The 21,175-nt window shown below is 37.8% G+C and overlaps 1 protein-coding gene across 2 annotated transcripts in view; it reads right to left on the bottom strand.

Moving 5' to 3' along the window:
* Positions 1-111: 111 nt before the first annotated feature.
* The window catches only part of LOC124612476, a 630,115-nt gene continuing 609,051 nt past the window's right edge, over positions 112-21,175 (bottom strand). For both annotated transcript variants that reach the window (XM_047140710.1, XM_047140711.1), the window contains one exon: positions 112-2,094. In XM_047140710.1, the coding sequence (XP_046996666.1) occupies positions 1,899-2,094 (196 nt within the window). In that variant the 3' untranslated portion in view covers positions 112-1,898. The remainder of the gene's footprint in view (positions 2,095-21,175) is intronic.

Genomic DNA, 21,175 nt, shown 5'->3' with positions numbered 1-21,175 from the left:
TTGACAATAGCTTTAATTGTGGTCCTACACTAATGATAAGTAAATGATGGTGGTATTCTGAGACCAAACTTCAGTTGTTGGAACAGGTGAGACAAAGAAACAACCAAGAAGTTCTTCAAAAGTATGAATTTACTTTTATTTCTATAATACAAAACTGTAAACAGAGAACTAAACATTTTATTACTTAATATTTCAAAATCAAATTAAGTTAGGACTCCATGTGTTTTCCAATAACTATAAACATGTGATGCTTTTAGAATAAATTTTACCCTTTGTGAAACTTTTCCACATCACTTTTGTGCTACTCTCTACATAAAATCTGCTTCTTTTTTCTATAGCTTCCATGATCATATTACTGGAAATAGGAAATTTAATACTTCAATAAGGAGTCTGTAGTAAATGAGGTTGAAACAGAAGATAACTCAGCAATTATCATTGCTTTGTATCTAATCTGTTGACTGTTATTAGCACCCAAAGGATCTAGTACTATCATCTAATCCAGATTGAGTACATGATTTTGGCTTATTATTGTGAACACCTGTCTTAGAAATTGTATATAGAAAATTTAAAAGTCCTTAAAGCTGATCAACATATACAGTTAGAGTAAAGAGATTTACAGTTGTGAAGTGTCCATTTTGAATCTTACATGTCTGTGGAACTAGATATCTCCACCACGTAAGTAAGTATATGCCCATGTACATATATTTTTATATAAAATATAATCACCTATACAAACTAGCTCTTTAACCTAATTACATAAAAATCTACACTATAACACTAAATTATACAGGCTCAACTCATAATATGAGTCGACATTTTGTGCAGGTTTACTGTTCTGTAGTATGTCAGAAACCACATTAATTCTAGTCAAGGCATTTTTTTACTTTCTTACTATTTAACAGTTACAGACAAAAATAAAATTAATGTCAATGTCAGATAACAAATTTAAACATCTGAAATTCAACCACTTTGAATGGCACATACCAGAATAAAATAATTTATAGTTTCAGCATTCGTATTTACACTTCTATAAACACTATACTATACATCTTGAGTAGTTGCAATAATATATACATGCTTCTCTCAAATGAGCTTGTTAATTATCACTATGGATTTAGCTCTACCATGTAAAATACATGTCTCAGGGCACACTTGTCAGTCTGACTGCATATTCAAATGTTAGATGCAACAGAAAATGAAAATTCAACAATGAAACACTGACCCATAATTGACATTCACCCATCTGGAAGAGCTGGTGATATATACTCAAAGACATTTACATTAACCACAGGAATTACAATATGGAACAGAACAAAGAATACTTTAATTCAGTGCAACACAGATTTATGTGTAATACTATAGTAATCATCAGTTTTATATTTGGTCGTGTTGAAATGTTACAATATATTCACAGCAGTGATCAAGAAAACAATACAGTTCACTGCAGAAAGACATTTTGTTCAAGTTAGTAGTGTTTCAGCATAAGTGCTGACAGATACAGTAGCTGATCAGCCTGTCAAATTACAATCATTAACAGTTTCTTCTGAAGTTTACTACAACTATCTGTTATTAGATTTGGGATCATTAAAATCGCTGCACTATTTACAGTAATTTAAAACAGCCTTTCTTTGGCACTTCTATATTATTATCTAATTTTCACTGTGCTGCTCTTGAGCTTTATCACTGCCCAGCTAGTGCTTATTCAAATGCAGTGAAGGCATATAAACCTACTGTAGTATTTCAGGAATTAATACCGCAGCTTTAAAATTCAGATATGTTTTGAGATATTGCCATTGGAGAATTAGAGAGAGAAAGAAGTAGATAGTTCTGCACTGTGCTTAGAGTGCTGTAGTGAGATACCTGAATGTGGGATTGGGTGCCATTCGGCTAGCTGGTTGCTATGTCTGTGACTGTGATGGTGAAATACTTGTTGATTCAGTGATGATGGTTGGCGTAGGTACATCAAGGGAATCATACAAAGGGAACTCACAACACAGCACAAATTTAAGAAACCATGGCACTTCTACGTAGAAAGAAGGTGGAATGGGAATCAGTGGTGACGTAGATGCCTTGTAGTAACGATATTCAGCATTACTGAAAAAGAAGAAATTTATTAAATATGACAATCTACATACATGTCACATATGCACGTACATTTACTTGTGCACATAAATAAAAGAATGTGGAAAATGGAAATATAAAAGATATTAATAGTATTTGATGCATGAGATGCAAATTAACTTACCATGTAAGTGGAACAACTGGATCAGATGTGAGTGTTACTAAATTTTCTCATACTATGTAATTTCTACTATTTGGAAGATTTAAAATTTTCATATCAGAAGAACAATCAAGATAGGAAACAAGGAGACAGGGTATTTGTTGGAAGGAGAAGTTGCTCAAAAAACTGAATCATGAGAAATGCAAGATTCAGGAAATGGTTCTAAAGGCTTTCCAGTATATTATTATATTAATAATACAGTATTTTAATAAGTTATTTTAACTGTCTGTATTTTTACTGATCTAACACTAGATACATGCCAAGACCAAATATTTATTTCTGTATACTAAGTTTGGTCTGTTAAAGCAGCAGAACAATTATAACTACAATTTAGCGAGCCACTCCAACTTGTAGGAAAAAGGAAGACCTCTTCTGCCTCACAAATAAGGTCCATTTTTATGATAACATAAATAATAAATAAAACTGAGGACAACCATTCACTGAGCTGATGTATTTGTGGTGTGCAGACATACATAAAACCCCAGATAATTTCACTACCCTTTGACCTACTACTATTTTCTTCCAGTTTAAGAATGAACTTGGGAGATCAGGTAGAGATGGGAGGGGCAGATGGAAAGCGATTCATTATTAACTTCAGCGTTGGACCTGAGTAAAAGTTTGGAAAGTTTACTGAATGGTAAAGAAAGCTCTAATCAATGGGAATTAAAGAAATATGGGAGCAAGGAAAAGAACAAAATTTATATAGATAAATACTGGTCCACAATAAATATAAACTAAGAAATATTGGAAGTTGGAGTGAAAGAAATTCTGTGATTAAGAAAGTGCATTCATCACAAAATGCTTAATGTATTTGGTTTAATTTTTGATTCTATGTATAATTTTTACTTACATTCTGAATATAAGAATTTTATCAAAGTTTTGAATATATTTTTTAGTTCTAAGTTCTGTTTGTTCACTTAAGATGTTTTTTGGATTTTTTTCCAGATGTATTCAAATTTCTGTTTCCTCTAAGGATTTCATGAATTTTACATACAATATAAAATGATTATTATAAAAGATATAAATTTTGTTAAATCATATCTCTGACACATAAATCGATACTGTAAACAGCCATGCACAAATATGACAAAACAAAGGTAAGTCATAATTGAAAAATAACATTTAGGACATTATACTGTAAGTAAGAATTATACATAGAGCCAAAAGTTGTATGGTAGGTATTATTAAATAGATCTATGTGTTTCAAACAGTTTGTCGGGCAAAATCAAACAATGGGAAATCCAGGTAGGAACTTCAACGACGCAGGGAAAGATCAATTTGCTACTTACTATAAAGAAGGCACATTAAGTTGCAGACATGCACAATTAAAAGATACTTACGCAGAGCTTTTGGACACAGCCTTCATCAGGAAAAGAGAAACACACACCGTTCATACATACAAACAACGCACACCTCACACACACATGACTACCAACTCCGACAGATCATGACATTCTGGCCCAAGCTGCTGTACTTGGCAGTCATGTGTGTGCGAGGTGAGCTTGCTCGAGTGTGAATGGCGTGTGTTTCTCTTTCACTGACGAGGGCTGTGGCAAAAGCATTGTGTAACTGTCTTTTTAATTCTGACTGTCTGCAACTTAACATATATTCTTTGTGGTAAGTAGCAATCTATCTTTTCCTACTTTGATGATGCAGTATGTTGGGGCTGCAGAACAGCATATACAAGAAATAAAATTATATATGTTATATTTAAACTGCTGTAGTGTGTAAAGTGAAATATGGAGTATGAAATAGCTAGAATCTAGATTCACCAGAAAATTGTCATACATTGAGAAAGACAAACTCCGAACAAAGACAATGTGATTTTTAGACTAAATTAACAAACAAAGGGATCCTCATAAATCTGTAACAGAAAGAGGGACTGAATCGTGTTTTACCAGCAGTCAACAATGAGAAAGCTGAATACGGGCATAAAATAGAGTGGTCACCATGTCTGATTGCCATGCAGCATGCTTAGGTTCAATTACTGGCTGCTTGGGGACTGCATGATGTGTTGTAATGTGTTGTCAACTATAAAAGACTTGCAACTTGGCACCAAACTTCTCCAGGTGGGGACTCCTGTCCATCAGTGCCATATGATAATTTAATTTCATTTCCAGACTAACTTGTAAAAAGAAGAATGTTCAAGAAGGAAGGAATGATCATTAGTGTTTAATGTCCCATCAACATTGATGTCATTAGAGACAGAGCACAGGCTTACAATGTTTTGAGTCAGGGAGGAAATTGGCCGTTCCCTTTTGAAGGAACCATCCTCGCAAGTGCAGGGAGCAATTATGGAAATCACAGAAAACCTAAATCTGGGTGATTCGATATGGATTTGAAGCATCATTGTCCTGAATTTGAGTCCAGTGTGCTAACAACTGTCCACCTCACTCAGTAATAATGTTCGTGCACCAGTGATACGGTAGTGAATTATTTTACAGAGAAGTTGGAAACAATGAAGCTCATTGTAAGACAAAGGAAAGAAATCTATCAGCTTGAATCTAAGGAGTTCTACACAAAAAGAAAACTGTAACATCTTTGGGCATATTATGCTCTGTCAGTAACATTGTAGTAAATGAGAAGAAACCAGACTGTTATTAGGAGAACTGTGAAAAGTGTACACTGAATTCTGGTATTTAATAGTATTTTCCTTGAATAAAACATATTGTGTCATGATTAAAAATATTTACAATAATCCTTAAAATATTTTTCCAAGTGAATGCATGTAGAAATAGCATGTTGGCTAAACTGAGGATTATTGGCAATAAAAGTTCTCTGATTACTTAGGAGTATTAATGTCTCACTAAAGTAGCCACCGAATATGGTGCACATTACAATGTAATATATGTGCTGACAAGATGGAATTTGATTTACTTTGACATGGTGAAATTATGATCTCCTTCCACTGAAACATAATAATCATACTCTAAGGGAAAAAAGAAAAAAAAATGCATTTGTCATTTACAACATGATTTCTCACTTTGGAATATTCTCATTTCGAAGGATATTGTGTTTCACTGCTCAATATTTCTTACAACTATGAGACAGTAAGAAACATAGTGAATGTGTTGAGGAAAATGTATTACAGAAAGGCATTGTTATCCTGATGCAATATCACCTAAGTATTATGTTATGTAGTATGTTTCTTGTAAATGGGTTTCCCATGACTGGTGCAGCAGCAGCTATCATTAAGGTCCTTTGAACTGGAATAACTATTTTTAAGTCCACTCATTTACAGTCACTGCATTGTTATTAGCTAAAAGATGTGCAAAACAATTGCATGGCTAATTGTAATTCAGACTGAAACACTCAATAAAGGAAACTGAGATACTCCAACTGTAGCTTTAACACTGTTCCTTAACTCAAAACAAGTTTCAGGTATTCCGCAGAAAGATAATAAAAGATAATGGTACAGATATTTAACTGAAGAGTCTAATAGTCAAGAAAGGGAAAACTGTAATGTAAGGGCAGTAAAGAGAACTGTAAAATACTGATGAGTTATTCACAGAAGAATGGAAAAAAACTAGCAAGGACACTCTCAATGAAGATCAGTTCGGGTTATGGAGAAATTTAGGAACACATGAGGCCGTACTAACCCTACAACCTCTCTTGGCGGACAGACGGAAGAAAGACAAACTGCATTTGTAGCATTTGTAGACTCAGAGAAATTTTTAAAAAATTTTGTTTGGAACACGTCCTTTGGAACCATGAAGGCAGCAGAGGTAAAATGTAGGAAGCAAAAAGTTATGTATAACTTCCACAGAAACTAGACTGCAGTTATAAGTGTCAGACGACATGAAAGGGATACAGTAGTTGAGATGGGTGAGGCACAGTTGTAGCCTCTCCTCAGCGGTATTCAATCTGTACATTGAGCAAGCAGTAATGGAAAGAAAGGAGAATTTTTGAAATGCATTAACATTCAGAGAGAAAAAAAAAAAAACTTTTTGGCTTGATGATGACATTGTAATTTTTTCAGATATGGCAAAGGATTTAGAAGATGACTTGAAAAGAGGTTACAAGATTAATATCAATAATAATAAAACAAGGCTACTGGAACGTAGCTGAATAAAATCAGGCAATGTTGAGGGAATTAAATTAGGCATTGAGACACAAAAATTACTAGATGATTTTTTTAAAATTTGAACAGCAAAATAACTGACTATGGCTGAAGTAGAGTCAAATGCAAACTGACAATAGCAAGAAAATACTTCTGAAAAAGAGAAAAGTTCCCACCTTACAAACATTTTATTTTTTAGTTTTACTGACTTCATACTGTGGTTGGTAGTAACATCATTGTACTTAGTGTATAATTATTTACAGGTGTTCTGTCTGTTTTTGGGAACTTTTGCTGTGACTTCTCTGCAGTACGGTACTTAAAAAATGCTCATGCACGTAGTTTGCTAGGCGGTGTGGATCATTTATTGCTTTTCCTACTAAGTTATCAGTATGTTATTATGCCTTTGTTTTTCTCTCTCTGTTTCCTTTTTAATGACATTCCAGAGATTTAGAAAAGTTAAGTGTTAGGAAGTTTTATTTGATGGTATTTGTCTGGAGTATAGCTTTGTATGGAAGTGATATATGGACAATAAGCAGTTCAGACAAGCAAAGATATAAGTTTTTGAAATGTTATGCTGCAGAAAAATGTAGAAAATTATATGAGTGGATCAAATAACTAGTGAGGAGTTATCAGACTGAAATGGAGACAAAAGAAATTTGTGACACAACTTGATTAAAAGAAGGGATCGGTTGAGAAGAAATATACTAAGGCATCAAGGAACCATCAATCTGAAATGGAAAGACATGCAGGTGATAAAAATTATAGAGGAAGACTAACGCTTGAGTACATTAAGCAGGTTGAAACTGATGTAGGTTGTGGCAGTTGTACACAGAACAGATTAGCATGGAGAGCTGAATTGAAGCAATCTTCAGACTGGAGGCCACATGAATAACAACAAAGAGAACTGAGGCAGCTAGCCTGAGGAAAACGAAGAAGAAGAGCAGAAGAAAAAGAAGAGCAAAAACCTGAAAAGAAGTTATAGATAATAAGGTATAATCATTTTAGATTTGCTGTTTATATCATTAATTGGTATATAAAACTAAATGGTCATTCATTGAGGGGTTGAATAACTAACTCTTTCACTGAACTGAATAACAGCAGTTATTTAGATCAGTATCGTTCAATGCAAAGTTAAGGCATTACTGCAGTGTTATCCACCTGGAGGTCTTGTACGCTTCTGAATACCTAGTAATGAACAAAAAGGCCTAATCGAAAAACTGGAGGCCAAGGAAAGGAAGATTTTGAGAAAGAACTTAGGTCCCATCAAAGAGAATGGGGAATATAGAAGATGTCATAATCATAAACTGTATTCCCACATAGAGAAGATAACCGATACCATCTGGAAAAGAAGGATTATGTTTTATGGACATATGACCTGAATGAGCCCTGGAAGACTCACCAATCATATGATCACCTACTTTCAGGAGAAGAAAACAAAATGGGCCTGGTTCACAGAGGTAGAGAAATACCTTAAAGATGTGGGGATCACCCATGATGACATCTTGGAGCATGTCCCACTCAAGGAGAAACTTATGGAGTGGCAGGGTTTCCAAGAAAAGCAAAAACTAAAAACAGGAAAGGCTTGGACCCAGGAGAGGAAGGAGAAATGCCGAGAATGAATTTGGAAACACTGGGCAAACATCAGAACACATAAACCAAGACAGTTGAAATAATGTGGTACAAATATGGCCTGTACGAAATGAATGAATGAAACTAATTGGTATATTTACTGAGTAACATCTAGTTCTTAAACACATCCAGTGTCTTCTTTCCCTCCACTGACAGGTGTATAGTATATTATAATCACTGTCTGATAACTTTAATATTTTGTGAATAAAACTGTCTGGCTCATTAAATAAATTTTCTATTTATGAGGCATTTCAGCAACTGCAATCATCAGATATCTGCAATTAAGATTAAAGGAACACAAAGAGTGGAAGTTGTTTGTTATACAACATCAAGCTACAAAAAATTATAAGATTAAAAATGTTTCTAAAACATTCTCTCACCAAAAAACTTTGAATGTACAGAAAAAGGTTCAGAGTCAGTATTAAAACATATGCCTGATTGGGATGTCACCTAACCAACAGTTGAAAAACTTATTTATTTATTTATTCTCTTTAAGGCATTGGTCTTCTGACTGGATTGATGTAGCCTGGCATGAATTCCTCTCCTGTGCCAACGTTTTCATCTCAAAATAGTACTTGCAACCTATGTCATCAATTATTGTATTTGCTTGATGTATTCCAAACTCTGTGTTCCTCTACAGTTTTTACCCTCTACAACTCCCTCTAGTACCACAGAAGCTATTCCCTGTTGTCTTAGCAGGTATCCTATCATCCTGACCCTTCTTACTGTCTGTGTTTCCCATATATTCCTTCCTCACCGATGAAACGGAGTACCCCCTCATTCCTTTCCTTATCTGTTCACCTACTTTTCAAGATTCTTCTGCAGCACCACATTTTAAATGCTTCAGTTCTCTTCTGTTCTATTTTCCCCACAGTACATGTTTCACTACCATACAATACTGTGATCCAAATGTAATTTCTCAAATTAAGGCCTGTGTTTGATATTAGTAGACTTTTCTTAGCTAGGAATGACCTTTTTGCCAGTGCTTATCTGCTTGAATCATTCTTGCTCCATCTGCCATGGATTCTTTTGCTGCCTAGATAGCAGAATTCCTTGACTGCATCTACTTTGAGATCCCCAGTTCTGATATTAAGTTTCTCACTGTTCTCATTTCTGCTACTTGTCATTACTTTCATCTTTCTTTAATTTGCTCTCAATCTACATTCTATACCCATTACACTGTTCATATCATGCAACAGATCCTGTAATTCTCCTTCACTTTTACTGATGACAGCAGTGTCATCAGTGAATCTTATCATTGATATCCTATCATCTTGAATTTTAATCTTGCACTTAAATCTTCCTTTTATTTCCGTCATTGCTTCTTTCTTGTGTAGATTGAACAGTAGTGGTGAAAGACTATATCTCAGTCTTACACCCTTTTTATTCTGAGCACTTCATTTGTGGTCTCCTACTCTTATTGTTCCCTCTTCTTCCTGTACATATTATCTGTCTTTCCCTATAGCTTACCCCTGCTTTTCTTGAATTTCAAGCATCTTCCACCATTTTACATTGTTGAATGCTTCTTCTAAGTTGGCACATCCTATGATTGTATCTTGATTTTTCTTCAGTCTTGCTTCCATTATGAACGCAATGTCAGAACTGCCTCTCTGGTGTCTTTAACTCTCCTACAGACAAACTTATCATCATCTAACAGGTCCTCAATTTTTTTCCATTCTTCTGTATGTTATTCTTGTCAGCAACTTGGATGCATGAGCTGTGAAGCTGACTATGTGATAACTCTTGCACTCATCAGCTCTTGCTATTTGTGGAATTGTATGGACAATGTTTTTGAGAAAATCTGATGGTATATTGCCAGTGTCATACATTCTACACACCAGCATGAATAATTATTTTTTTTCCACTCCCCAATTATTTTAGAAATTCTGATGGAATATTATCTATCCCTTGTGCCTTAACTGATCTTAAGTCCATCAAAGTTTTTTTCACTAGATTCCCTATTTCTTCCCTATTGACTCCTGTTTCTTCTTCTGTCATGCCACTGACCAAGTACTCCTCCTCATAGAGGCATCCAATGTACTCTTTCCATTTATCAGTTCTCTCCTCTGCATTTAAGTATGGAATTTGCATTGCACTCTTAGTAGAGGCATCCGATGTACTCTCTGCATTTATCTATTCTCTCCTCTGCCATTGCACTCTTAATGTTACTGCCCTTGCTTTTAATTTCATCAAAGTTTGTTTTGACTTTCCTATATGCTGAGTCATTCCTTCTGAAAATCCTTTCTTTCTCCATTTCTTCGCATTTTTCATGTAGTCATTTCACCTTGGCTTCCTTGCACTTTCTGTTTATTTCCTTAGATTCCCTGCACTTTATTTATTTCATTCGTTAGTGACTTGTAGCTCTGCAATCCTGAATTTCCGAGAACATTTTTGTGCTCCAGAATGTCAAATCAAATATTTGTAACAAATCCTCCTCCTGTTATATCATTTTCTGCTGTTGTTCATATTACCCTATACTCATCTGGCCAGAAATCCTTGTTGTCTTTGCATTTCACTTCACTGATCCCCACTATATCTGGACTGAGCTTTAGTATTTCCTTTTTGAGATTTTCTAGCTTCCTTATGATGTCAAAACTTCTGACATTCCATGCCCTGACTCATAGAACACTATTTTTTCATTGGGTATTTGATCCTTCCTCATGGGCACCACCTGTGAGGAAACCATGGGTAACACAAGAAATACTTCAGCTGATCCCCCAGAAAGTGGGACTAGTCTGGAATCTTTCGCCAATGGAGAGATCATCATGAAACTTTTTCAATTTCAGGCCACATGTCCTGTGGATACACACTATGTGTCTTTAATGCAATTGTTTCTGTTGTCTTCTACATCCTCATGCTGTTGATCATTGCTGAATTTTTTGCCTTTTAGGGGCAGTTTCCCGTCCCAAGGTCAAGTGAGTGCTGTGAACCTCCGTCCACTCCTCTGCTCTCTTTGACAAGGCCATTGGCAGAATGAGTGACTTCTTATGCCAGAAATATTAGGAAACTAGTAGTTTTTACCACAGGTTTTTGTGTTGCCTTAATAGAAATCTTGTTTTGTGTGTTTGCTTCAATTCTTATAGGGAATTAGCAACTTTTTGACTCAACAGATTAAAAGATAATTAACAGTCTTAATTTAAAGTTCTTTGTTCACTGCCTTGCACCAGCCAAGATGCAGCCCCACTGTGAATGCTGTTCTCAAACATGGGATGAGTTGGTTGATATTTGTAAGCAGGTGGCAATCACCTTGACTACTGTCAAGTGATTGGCAGCTGCTGATCAGTATTGGAACAGCTCCTGAGAGTTTGGTACTTGTGATATCTCTATCAGAGGCACCTCAAGTACTATCCTCTCCCATGGATCCTGTCTCCTCTGCAGAAAGTACACGATCTGTCATTACCCATCCACTTGATTATGAGAGGCGTGTCAATGGTAGATCTAGGCCTCCTGTACAGGATAGAGGGGATCAGGGAGGACTCAGGGTACTGTACTAATCTCCTAACCAACAAGTTTCAGGTGCTGTCTTTCACTGAAACTGAAATGGTGCCAGTGGGACTCACTTAACCTGTTTTGGGGGGAACCTGTCTTGTCTGGTGTCAGGACGATGCAAATGCAAAAGGGTAGGGGTCTATTAATTGCCAGCAGTTCAAACATATGACAAATAATGGTACCCTTTAGGGAAATGGCAGCAAGGGACAGGAAAGGACACCAGGTGCACTCAATGTGTGTGCCTGGGGGCCTCATTCGACATGTTTAAGAGGCTATTCCAGCAGTCACTGAGGGAACAGGGTACAACCAACTGCAGACTGTGGCACACGTTGGAACAAATGGTGCCTGTCTTTTGGGTTCTGTGGTCATTCTTAGGTCATTCCAGCGACTGGCAGAGAACATTGAGCAGACCAGCCTTGTGCGTCGAGTTTCAACAAAGCTCCCAATTTACAGCATTGTACCCAGGACTAATTGTGGCCCTTCATTTCTGAGTCAAGTGGAAGGACTCAACCACAGACTTTGAAAATTCTGTTACAGGTGAGGCTAAAACTTCCTGGAATTGCATTGAGAACTGTAGGGTCCCCCTAAATAGGTCTGGTGTGCACTATACATCAGAGGCTGCTACTCAGGTAGCTGACTGTGTGGGGCACACACAAGGTTTTTTTAGGTTAGGTGACTCTCCCTCCACTCCAGATAACAATAACTGTAGGAAACCCAGAAGCATCAGTATAAGATCAAAATAAATGTCTCCAATAGGTGAGAGTATTAAAATCCTAATGGTGTACTGCTGAAGCATTCGCAACAGAGTGCCATAGTTTTAAGTGCTTAAGAAAAGCAGTGGAGCTCACATAATACTAGGTACAGAAAGATGGTTCAAACCTGAAACTAATAATAGTGAGATTTTTGGGGAAAATTCAAGTGTGTATCAATACAATAGGCAAATAGGAAATGGAGCTGCTGTATTTGTCACAGTAGACAAGAAACTCAAATCTACTGAGTTAGAAGCCAATGCTGCACATGAGATTGTATGGGCAGGATTCAGTATCAGGGGTGGGCATAAAATGATAATTGGATCATCCTATTGCCCGCCACACTCATCTCTCGATGTAACTGGAAACTTTAGAGAAATACTCAGTTCCCTTAAATGTAAGTTCCCCTGTCATACAGTACTCATCAGTGGAGACTTTACTCATCCAACAATTAAATGGAAAAATGACAGTTCTGTTAGTGCTGGGTGCGATAAGACATCCTGTGAAACATCACTAAATGCCTTCTCTGAAAACTACCTAGAACAGATAGTTAGGGATCCCATTCATGATGAAAATATATTGGATCTAATGACAACAAATAGACCTGACCTCTTTCAGGATATCCATATCAAAACTGGTTTCAGTGACCATGACACAGTTGTGACAACAGTGATTACCGAAGTAACAAGGACAACTAAAACAAGCAGAAGAATATCAGTAGTGTCATATCTCAATGAGGAAGCTGAAACTTTCAGCACAGGTGAGGAGCATGTAAAGGAATTCTGGCTCAAGTTTAAAAGTGTAGTTGGACAGGTATGAAACCAGTATAACAGTTCTCAATGGGAGGAAACTTCCATGGTATACAGTCACTGCAAAGAAACAGAGAGATGCTTAATAAAACATGTTTGGCTGTCAAGATAGGAATGTGTGATGCCTTTAAACATTACCATAGCAGAATATTTCAAGTAAACTTTCACAAAACCAAAAGAAATTCTGATTATGTGTAAAGGCTGTTAGGACACCAAAGTTAGTGTCCAATCCCTAGTGAATGAGACAGGAACTGAAACTGAGGATAGCAAACCAAAAGCTTAAATGCTTAACACCATTTAAAAATGTTCCTTTACAAAAGGAAAACCCAGGAGAATTGCCCCACTTAAATCCTTGCACCACTGAAAAGATAAATGAAATAAGTATTAGTGTCAGTGGTGTTGAGAAACAGCTGAAAATGTTAAAACTGAACAAAGCACCAGGCCCCAGTGGAATCCCTGCAATTTTCTGTTCTGGATTTGTGGCTGAGTTAGCCCCTCTTCTCCCTATAGTCTATCATAGATCACTTGAACAAAAGACTGTGCCCAGTTCTTGGAAAAAGATACAGTCGGATCTTGATAAGATTTCAAAGTGATGCAGAAATTGGCAACTTTCTGTAAATGTTCAGAAACGTAAAATTTTGCACTTCACAAAATGACAAAAATTGTGTATCCTACGAGCATAATTACTGTAGGAATTGGCCAACTCACACAAATACCTGGTTGTAACACTTTGTAGGCTTATGAAATGGAATGATTACATAGGTTCAGTCATAAGTAAAGGAGGTGCTAGACTTTGGTTTATTGGTAGAATACTGGGGAAGTACAATGAATCTACAAAGGAGATTGCTTCGCTCCCAGCTTCAGGCAGTGTTGGCTTCGGTCACACAGCTTGAGGCTGTTGCCAATGGGCATCACTGTGGGGGTCCGGATGGGGGTTTGTCGGGGACGGCCAGCTCGTCCCACTCACCCCCCGATCGGACTACGACTGTGGTTGCCCGGGATACTGCCCGCATTGAGGCTGATCCCTCACCTGTGGTAGAGTGGGAGCTCATCTCAAGGTGTGGCAGGGGGCAAAAGACATTCCGGAGGGCTGAACGGAAGGCCTCTCCAGTTTGTCTGACAAACCGGTTTCAGGCTCTGTCTCAGGCTAATACTGATCTTCGGCCTGACATGGCTGCTTGCCCTGTTCCAGAGATTGCCCCTCAGTCTGCAAGATCCGGGAGGTCGCAGAGGGTGGGCTTACTGGTAGTTGGGAGCTCCAACGTCAGGCACATAATGGGGCCCCTTAGGGATATGGCAGCAAGAGAGGGGAAGAAAACCAATGTGCACTCCATGTGCATACTGGGGGAAGTCATTCCAGATGTGGAAAGGGTCCTTCCGGATGCCATGAAGGGTACGGGGTGCACCCATCTGCAGGTGGTCGCTCATGTCGGCACCAATGATGTGTGTCGCTATGGATTGGAGGAAATCCTCTCTGGCTTCTGGCGGCTATCTGATTTGGTGAAGACTGCCAGTCTCACTAGCGGGATGAAAGCAGAGCTCACCATCTGCAGCATCGTCGACAGGACTGACTGCGGACCTTTGCTACAGAGCCAAGTGGAGGGTCTGAATCAGAGGCTGAGACGGTTCTGCGACCGTGTGGGCTGCAGATTCCTCGACTTGCGCCATAGGGTGGAGGGGTTTTGGGTTCCGCTGGATAGGTCAGGAGTCCACTACATGCAGCAAGCGGCTACACGGGTAGCAGGTGTTGTGTGGCGTGGACTGGGCGGTTTTTTAGGTTAGATGGCCTTGGGCAAGTACAGAAAGGGCAACAGCCTCAACGGGTGCGGGGCAAAGTCAGGACATGCGGGGACCAAGCAGCAATTGGTATTGTAATTGTAAACTGTCGAAGCTGCGTTGGTAAAGTACCGGAACTTCAAGCACTGATAGAAAGCACTGAAGCTGAAATTGTTATAGGTACAGAAAGCTGGCTCAAGCCAGAGATAAATTTTGCCGAAATTTTTACAAAGGTACAGACGGTGTTTAGAAAGGATAGATTGCATGCAACTGGTGGTGGAGTGTTCGTCGCTGTTAGTAGTAGTTTATCCTGTAGTGAAGTAGAAGTGGATAGTTCCTGTGAATTATTATGGGTGGAGCTTACACTCAACAACCGAGCTAGGTTAAAAATTGGCTCCTTTTACCGACCTCCCGACTCAGCAGCATTAGTGGCAGAACAACTGAGAGAAAATTTGGAATACATTTCACATAAATTTTCTCAGCATGTTATAGTCTTAGGTGGAGATTTCAATTTACCAGATATAGACTGGGACACTCAGATGTTTAGGACGGGTGGTAGGGACAGAGCATCGAGTGACATTATACTGATTGCACTATCCGAAAATTGCCTCGAGCAATTAAACAGAGAACCGACTCGTGGAGATATCATCTTGGACCTACTGATAACAAACAGACCCAAACTTTTCGACTCGGTATGTGCAGAACAGGGAATCAGTGATCATAAGGCCGTTGCAGCATCCCTGAATATGGAAGTTAATAGGAATATAAAAAAAGGGAGGAAGGTTTATCTGTTTAGCAAGAGTAATAGAAGGCAGATTTCAGACTACCTAACAGATCAAAACGAAAATTTCTGTTCCGACACTGACAATGTTGAGCGTTTATGGAAAAAGTTCAAGGCAATCGTAAAATGTGTTTTAGACAGGTACGTGCCGAGTAAAACTGTGAGGGACAGTAAAAATCCATCGTGGTACAACAACAAAGTTAGGAAACTACTGCGAAAGCAAAGAGAGCTTTGCTCCAAGTTTAAATGCAGCCAAAACCTCTCAGACAAACAGAAGCTAAACGATGTCAAAGTTAGCGTAAGGACGGCTATGCGTGAAGCGTTCAGTGAATTCGAAAGTAAAATTCTATGTACCGACTTGACAGAAAATCCTAGGAAGTTCTGGTCTTATGTTAAATCAGTAAGTGGCTCGAAAAAGCATATCGAGACACTCCGGGATGATGATGGCATTGAAACAGAGGATGACACGCGTAAAGCTGAAATGCTAAACACCTTTTTCCAAAGCTGTTTCACAGAGGAAGACCGCACTGCAGTTCCTTCTCTAAATCCTCGCACAAACAAAAAAATGGCTGACATCGAAATAAGTGTCCAAGGAATAGAAAAGCAACTGGAATCACTCAACAGAGGAAAGTCCACTGGACCTGACGGGATACCAATTCGATTCTAGACAGAGTACGCGAAAGAACTTGCCCCCCTTCTAACAGCCGTGTACCACAAGTCTCTAGAGGAACGGAAGGTTCCAAATGATTGGAAAAGAGCACAGGTAGTCCCAGTCTTCAAAAAGGGTCGTCGAGCAGATGCGCAAAACTATAGACCTATATCTCTGACGTCGATCTGTTGTAGAATTTAAGAACATGTTTTTTGCTCGAGTATCATGTCATTTTTGGAAACCCAGAATCTACTCTGTAGGAATCAACATGGATTCCGGAAGCAGCGATCGTGTGAGACCCAACTCGCTTTATTTGTTCATGAGACCCAGAAAATATTAGATACAGGCTCCCAGGTAGATGCTATTTTCCTTGACTTCCAGAAGTTCGATACAGTTACGCACTGTCACCTGATAAACAAAGTAAGAGCCTACGGAATATCAGACCAGCTGTGTGGCTGGATTGAAGAGTTTTTAGCAAACAGAACACAGCATGTTGTTCTCAATGGAGAGACGTCTACAGACGTTAAAGTAACTTCTGGCGTGCCACAGGGGAGTATTATGGGACCATTGCTTTTCACAATATATATATATAAATGACCTAGTAGATAGTGTCGGAAGTTCCATGCGGCTTTTCGCGGATGATGCTGTAGTATACAGAGAAGTTGCAGCGTTAGAAAATTGTAGCGAAATGCAGGAAGATCTGCAGCGGATAGGCACTTGGTGCAGGGAGTGGCAACTGACCCTTAACATAGACAAATGTAATGTATTGCGAATACATAGAAAGAAGGATCCTTTATTGTATGATTATATGATAGCGGAACAAACACAGGTAGCAGTTACTTCTGTAAAATATCTGGGAGTATGCGTGCGGAACGATTTGAAGTGGAATGATCATATAAAATTAATTGTTGGTAAGGCGGGTACCAGGTTGAGATTCATTGGGAGAGTCCTTAGAAAATGTAGTCCATTTACAAAATACTCGTTCGACCTATACTTGAGTATTGCTCATCAGTGTGGGATCCGTACCAGATCGGGTTGACAGAGGAGATAGAGAAGATCCAAAGAAGAGTGGCGCGTTTCGTCACAGGGTTATTTGGTAACCGTGATAGCGTTCCGGAGATGTTTAACAAACTCAAGTGGCAGACTCTGCAAGAGAGGCGCTCTGCATCGCGGTTTAGCTTGCTCGCCAGGTTTCGAGAGGGTGCGTTTCTGGATGAGGTATCAAATATATTACTTCCCCCTACTTATACCTCCCGAGGAGATCACAAATGTAAAATTAGAGAGATTAGAGACTGGAACAGGAAAGGGAGGTAATGACAGTGGCACGTAAAGTGCCCTCCGCTTGCGGAGTATAAATGTAGATGAATGTAGATGTAGATGCTTACAAATCACTTGTGCAACCAGTTCTAGAATATTGCTCAGATGTGTGGGACACATAGAAGATAGTGGGAGAATGTCGCAGAGATAGCAAAGAAACTGAACTGGAAGACTCTTTGAATTTAGATGTAAACCATCCCAGGAGAGTCTATTACCAAAGTTTCAAGAACCGGCTTTAAATAATTACTCTAAGAATATACTACAACCACCTATGTATCACTCACATAGGGATCATGAAGAAAACACTAGAAAAATTAGTGCAAGCATAGAGGCATTCAAAGAATCATTCTTCCTGCCGTCTGTATGTCAATGGAACAGGAAGACACCCTAATAACTGGTACAATGGGACATAGCTTCTGCCATGCACCTTGAGGTCGCTTGCAGACTATAGATGAAGATTTAGATGTCTTCGGCAACCATAGCTGATTTTTTTTCTTTTTTTTTCAAAAATTCTAGCAGTGGTAAGGTTCAAACCAAGGACTGAGGATGTTTCTGGTTACTAGTCAAAGACGTTACCCCTAGACCATGGGTGTCAGACAAAAATTATTCTAGCTTGGAGGTGGCACTAGTGTGGGTAATGTTGCCTTCAAATTTTCCTGTTGCTTTATTATTATTCTATCTTTTTTTTCATTTCCATTTATAAAAAGATGGACATTCTTTAAACTATAGTATACAAAATCAAACTACAAAACAGAGGTTAAAAGAATATAATTGCATACTCTTGACATTAACTTTTCACATGGTGGCAATTTGTATGTGGAGAGTTCACCTACACTTAACAACAAGTATTCATTGGACCTGTTAATAATAACTATACAACAGCCACATGAATTTCAGTACTGAATACATTTTACATTAACAGAAAGTGGTGGTTATAAAAATAGTACTTCCTGTTATGTGACATGTGATGAAAAAATTACACTGAAGAACTTTATTAGAAACAAAGCAATAAGTTCACATTGAATTTAATAATCTCCTTTAAAGTACTGTCCTTGGCTAGCAATGCACTTATCCCAACATTGACTCCTCTCAGTGTAAGGAATGGTCTCAAAATATTTTCCTGTACACAAAGTTTTAATTTCTGGGAAGGGCCACAAGTTGCATGGTGCTAAATCTGGTTATCAAGGTGGATGTGGACAAACAGGAATGTTTTTTCCAACCAAAAACTCATGGATCAAAAGAGAGGTGCAGCATGGCAAATTGTCGTGATGAATAAAGAAGCCATTAGCCCATTTTTCTCGTCTCTTTCTTCATAAACTGTTTCTCAAACACTGCAATATGCCCTTGAAAATTCTGTGTTTACAGTTGTTCCCCTTGGAAAAAACTCTGGCCATCCTATGCTCTCAATTTAGGAAAAAAATGAGCAGCACTTTGGTATTCAATTTTGACTGATGTACCTTTTTAGGGTGAGGAGATTCACAGGTTTTCCATTGTGAAGTCTGAATTTTCATCTCAGGGTCATGCACGTGGACCCAAGTGTCACTCTTAGTTACAATTTTGATCATTCAGTTTCTACAATCTGACATACAGTTTTCCTTCTGTTTATCACTTGAAAGTCTATGAACAAATTTTGCATTTGAGGTTAATGGATGTCCTGAAGATTGCTTGTCACCTACTGACTCATTTCCGCTTTTAAATTGCTCATACTGCTTGTAAACAATCTTAAAAGTTACGGCATTATTGTCATACACCAATTTCAACAATTTTATGAGTCTCTTTGGCACTTTTTTGCAACTGGAAACTTAATGTTCATGCATTGTTTGAAATCCATGATGCATGATAGACATGGTAAACACAACCTCGTTCTAGTGTTTGTGGATGCTGACTGACAACTCAGAATATGTTCCAAATTGACAGTGCCTGTCTCAATGGATCAGGCTGTCAGTCATATTACATGCAATGGTTGTGACATCAACAGTTGCTGCCAAAAATTTCATTTACCATGTTTTTTCAACACACCTCATAATTACATATGACCAATTAAAAAAGTCTGTGCCCTATGAACTAAAACTTAGCCAAACAACATGCTAAAGTATGTAGACTTGTAAAACAGATCATAAAAAAATGAAACAATTTGATTATTCAATTCAGCTATTTTGGAAGGCAGCTCCACCTTCAGATTGTTCGCTAGAAAAGAATAATAATGATAATAATATGAAAGCATAATCATGTTATCCCAGAATGTATAAATATGCCTTCTTCAGGTCTACGATACAAAGAATCTTGGCATTGCTTTTGGGTGAGAAAGGGACTGAGAAAGAGCTTCAATTATTTATGCAAATAGGTTGTGCAAATAGATACAGCAGGAGTGGTGTTATAAATATGTATGAAAAAATAAAATAAAGAGAAATTACTGAACCAGTGATGCATCAGAATAATAAAAGATATACAGAATTAACATGTAATGGCCTACATTCTGAAAGCATTGCTCACAGTTTCAAGAATGCTAACGTTCGCATAGATTTCCTTACCATAGGTAGCCTAGAAAATAGGTTATGCCACAAAATTGAAAATAAATGCAACAAGTATAGTGACTCAGGAGTGAATAAAATAAACTGCAACAACTGTAATAATTTTTATTTAGGACAAATTGGGAGGAAATTCATGACAAAGTTAATAGGGTTCGCTCCTGCGAGGGGAGCAGTAGTACACTGATGACACTTAAAAATGGAGAAGTGTAGGGAAGTTTAGATAAGTGAAAGCATGGAAGTGTTGTTTTATTTGTGTGTTGTATGCTGACTGTGCCATATCTCCTGTTGTTGACAGGGCCACATCACACCATGAATTTGCTGTGCCGGCAGAGCTCCCACTGGTTGTACTACAAACAACCTACCTTGGGACGCAAGTAGCTCATTCTTCCACAAGATGAAGATGCCTTCTAAAATATTTGAACTGAATAATCAAATTGTTTTATTTTTTGTAATATGCTTTACAAGTCTACAAATTTTAGTATATTGTTTGGCCAAGATTTAGTTCATAGGCCACAGTGTTTCATTTATTGGCCATGCATAATTATAACAGCAAACACCACTTTATAATAGCAACTTTCTATTAATGTGAAACATATTTACTACTAAAGTTTACGTGGCTGTTGTACAGGTATTATTAACAGATTCAATGAATACTTGTCGTTAAGTTTCAGTGAACTCACACTGACTAACTGCCACCATATAGAAAGTTAATGTCATGAGTATGCAATTATATTAATTTAAATTGTGTCCTATAATTTGGCTTTTTATGTTTGTAATTTAAAGAACATAAGTCTTTTTATAAGTGTAAATGGAAGGGAAAAAATGAGGCTCAGGTTTTAATACTGATACTGAACCTTGTTTTGCAAGTTTGAAGTTCTTTGAAGAGTGAATTTTTTGAAAATATTTTTAACACTTTAATATTTTGTAACTTGATGTTGTATAAAAACACCATCACCATGTATATTCCTTTAATCTTAATTGCAGATATCTAATTATGGCGGTAGCCTAAGTGGCATAATAAATAAAGGCATTTATTTAGCTACCCAGACAGTATTATCCATGAAATATTTCCAAATAATTGTGGACTCATTCAAGAAATTTATT

This window comes from Schistocerca americana, chromosome 4 (genome assembly GCF_021461395.2).
Source record: "Schistocerca americana isolate TAMUIC-IGC-003095 chromosome 4, iqSchAmer2.1, whole genome shotgun sequence".
NCBI lineage: Eukaryota > Metazoa > Arthropoda > Insecta > Orthoptera > Acrididae > Schistocerca > Schistocerca americana.
The sequence above is the reverse complement of the archived record's forward strand: the minus strand, read 5'-3'. Positions and strand labels throughout refer to the sequence as shown.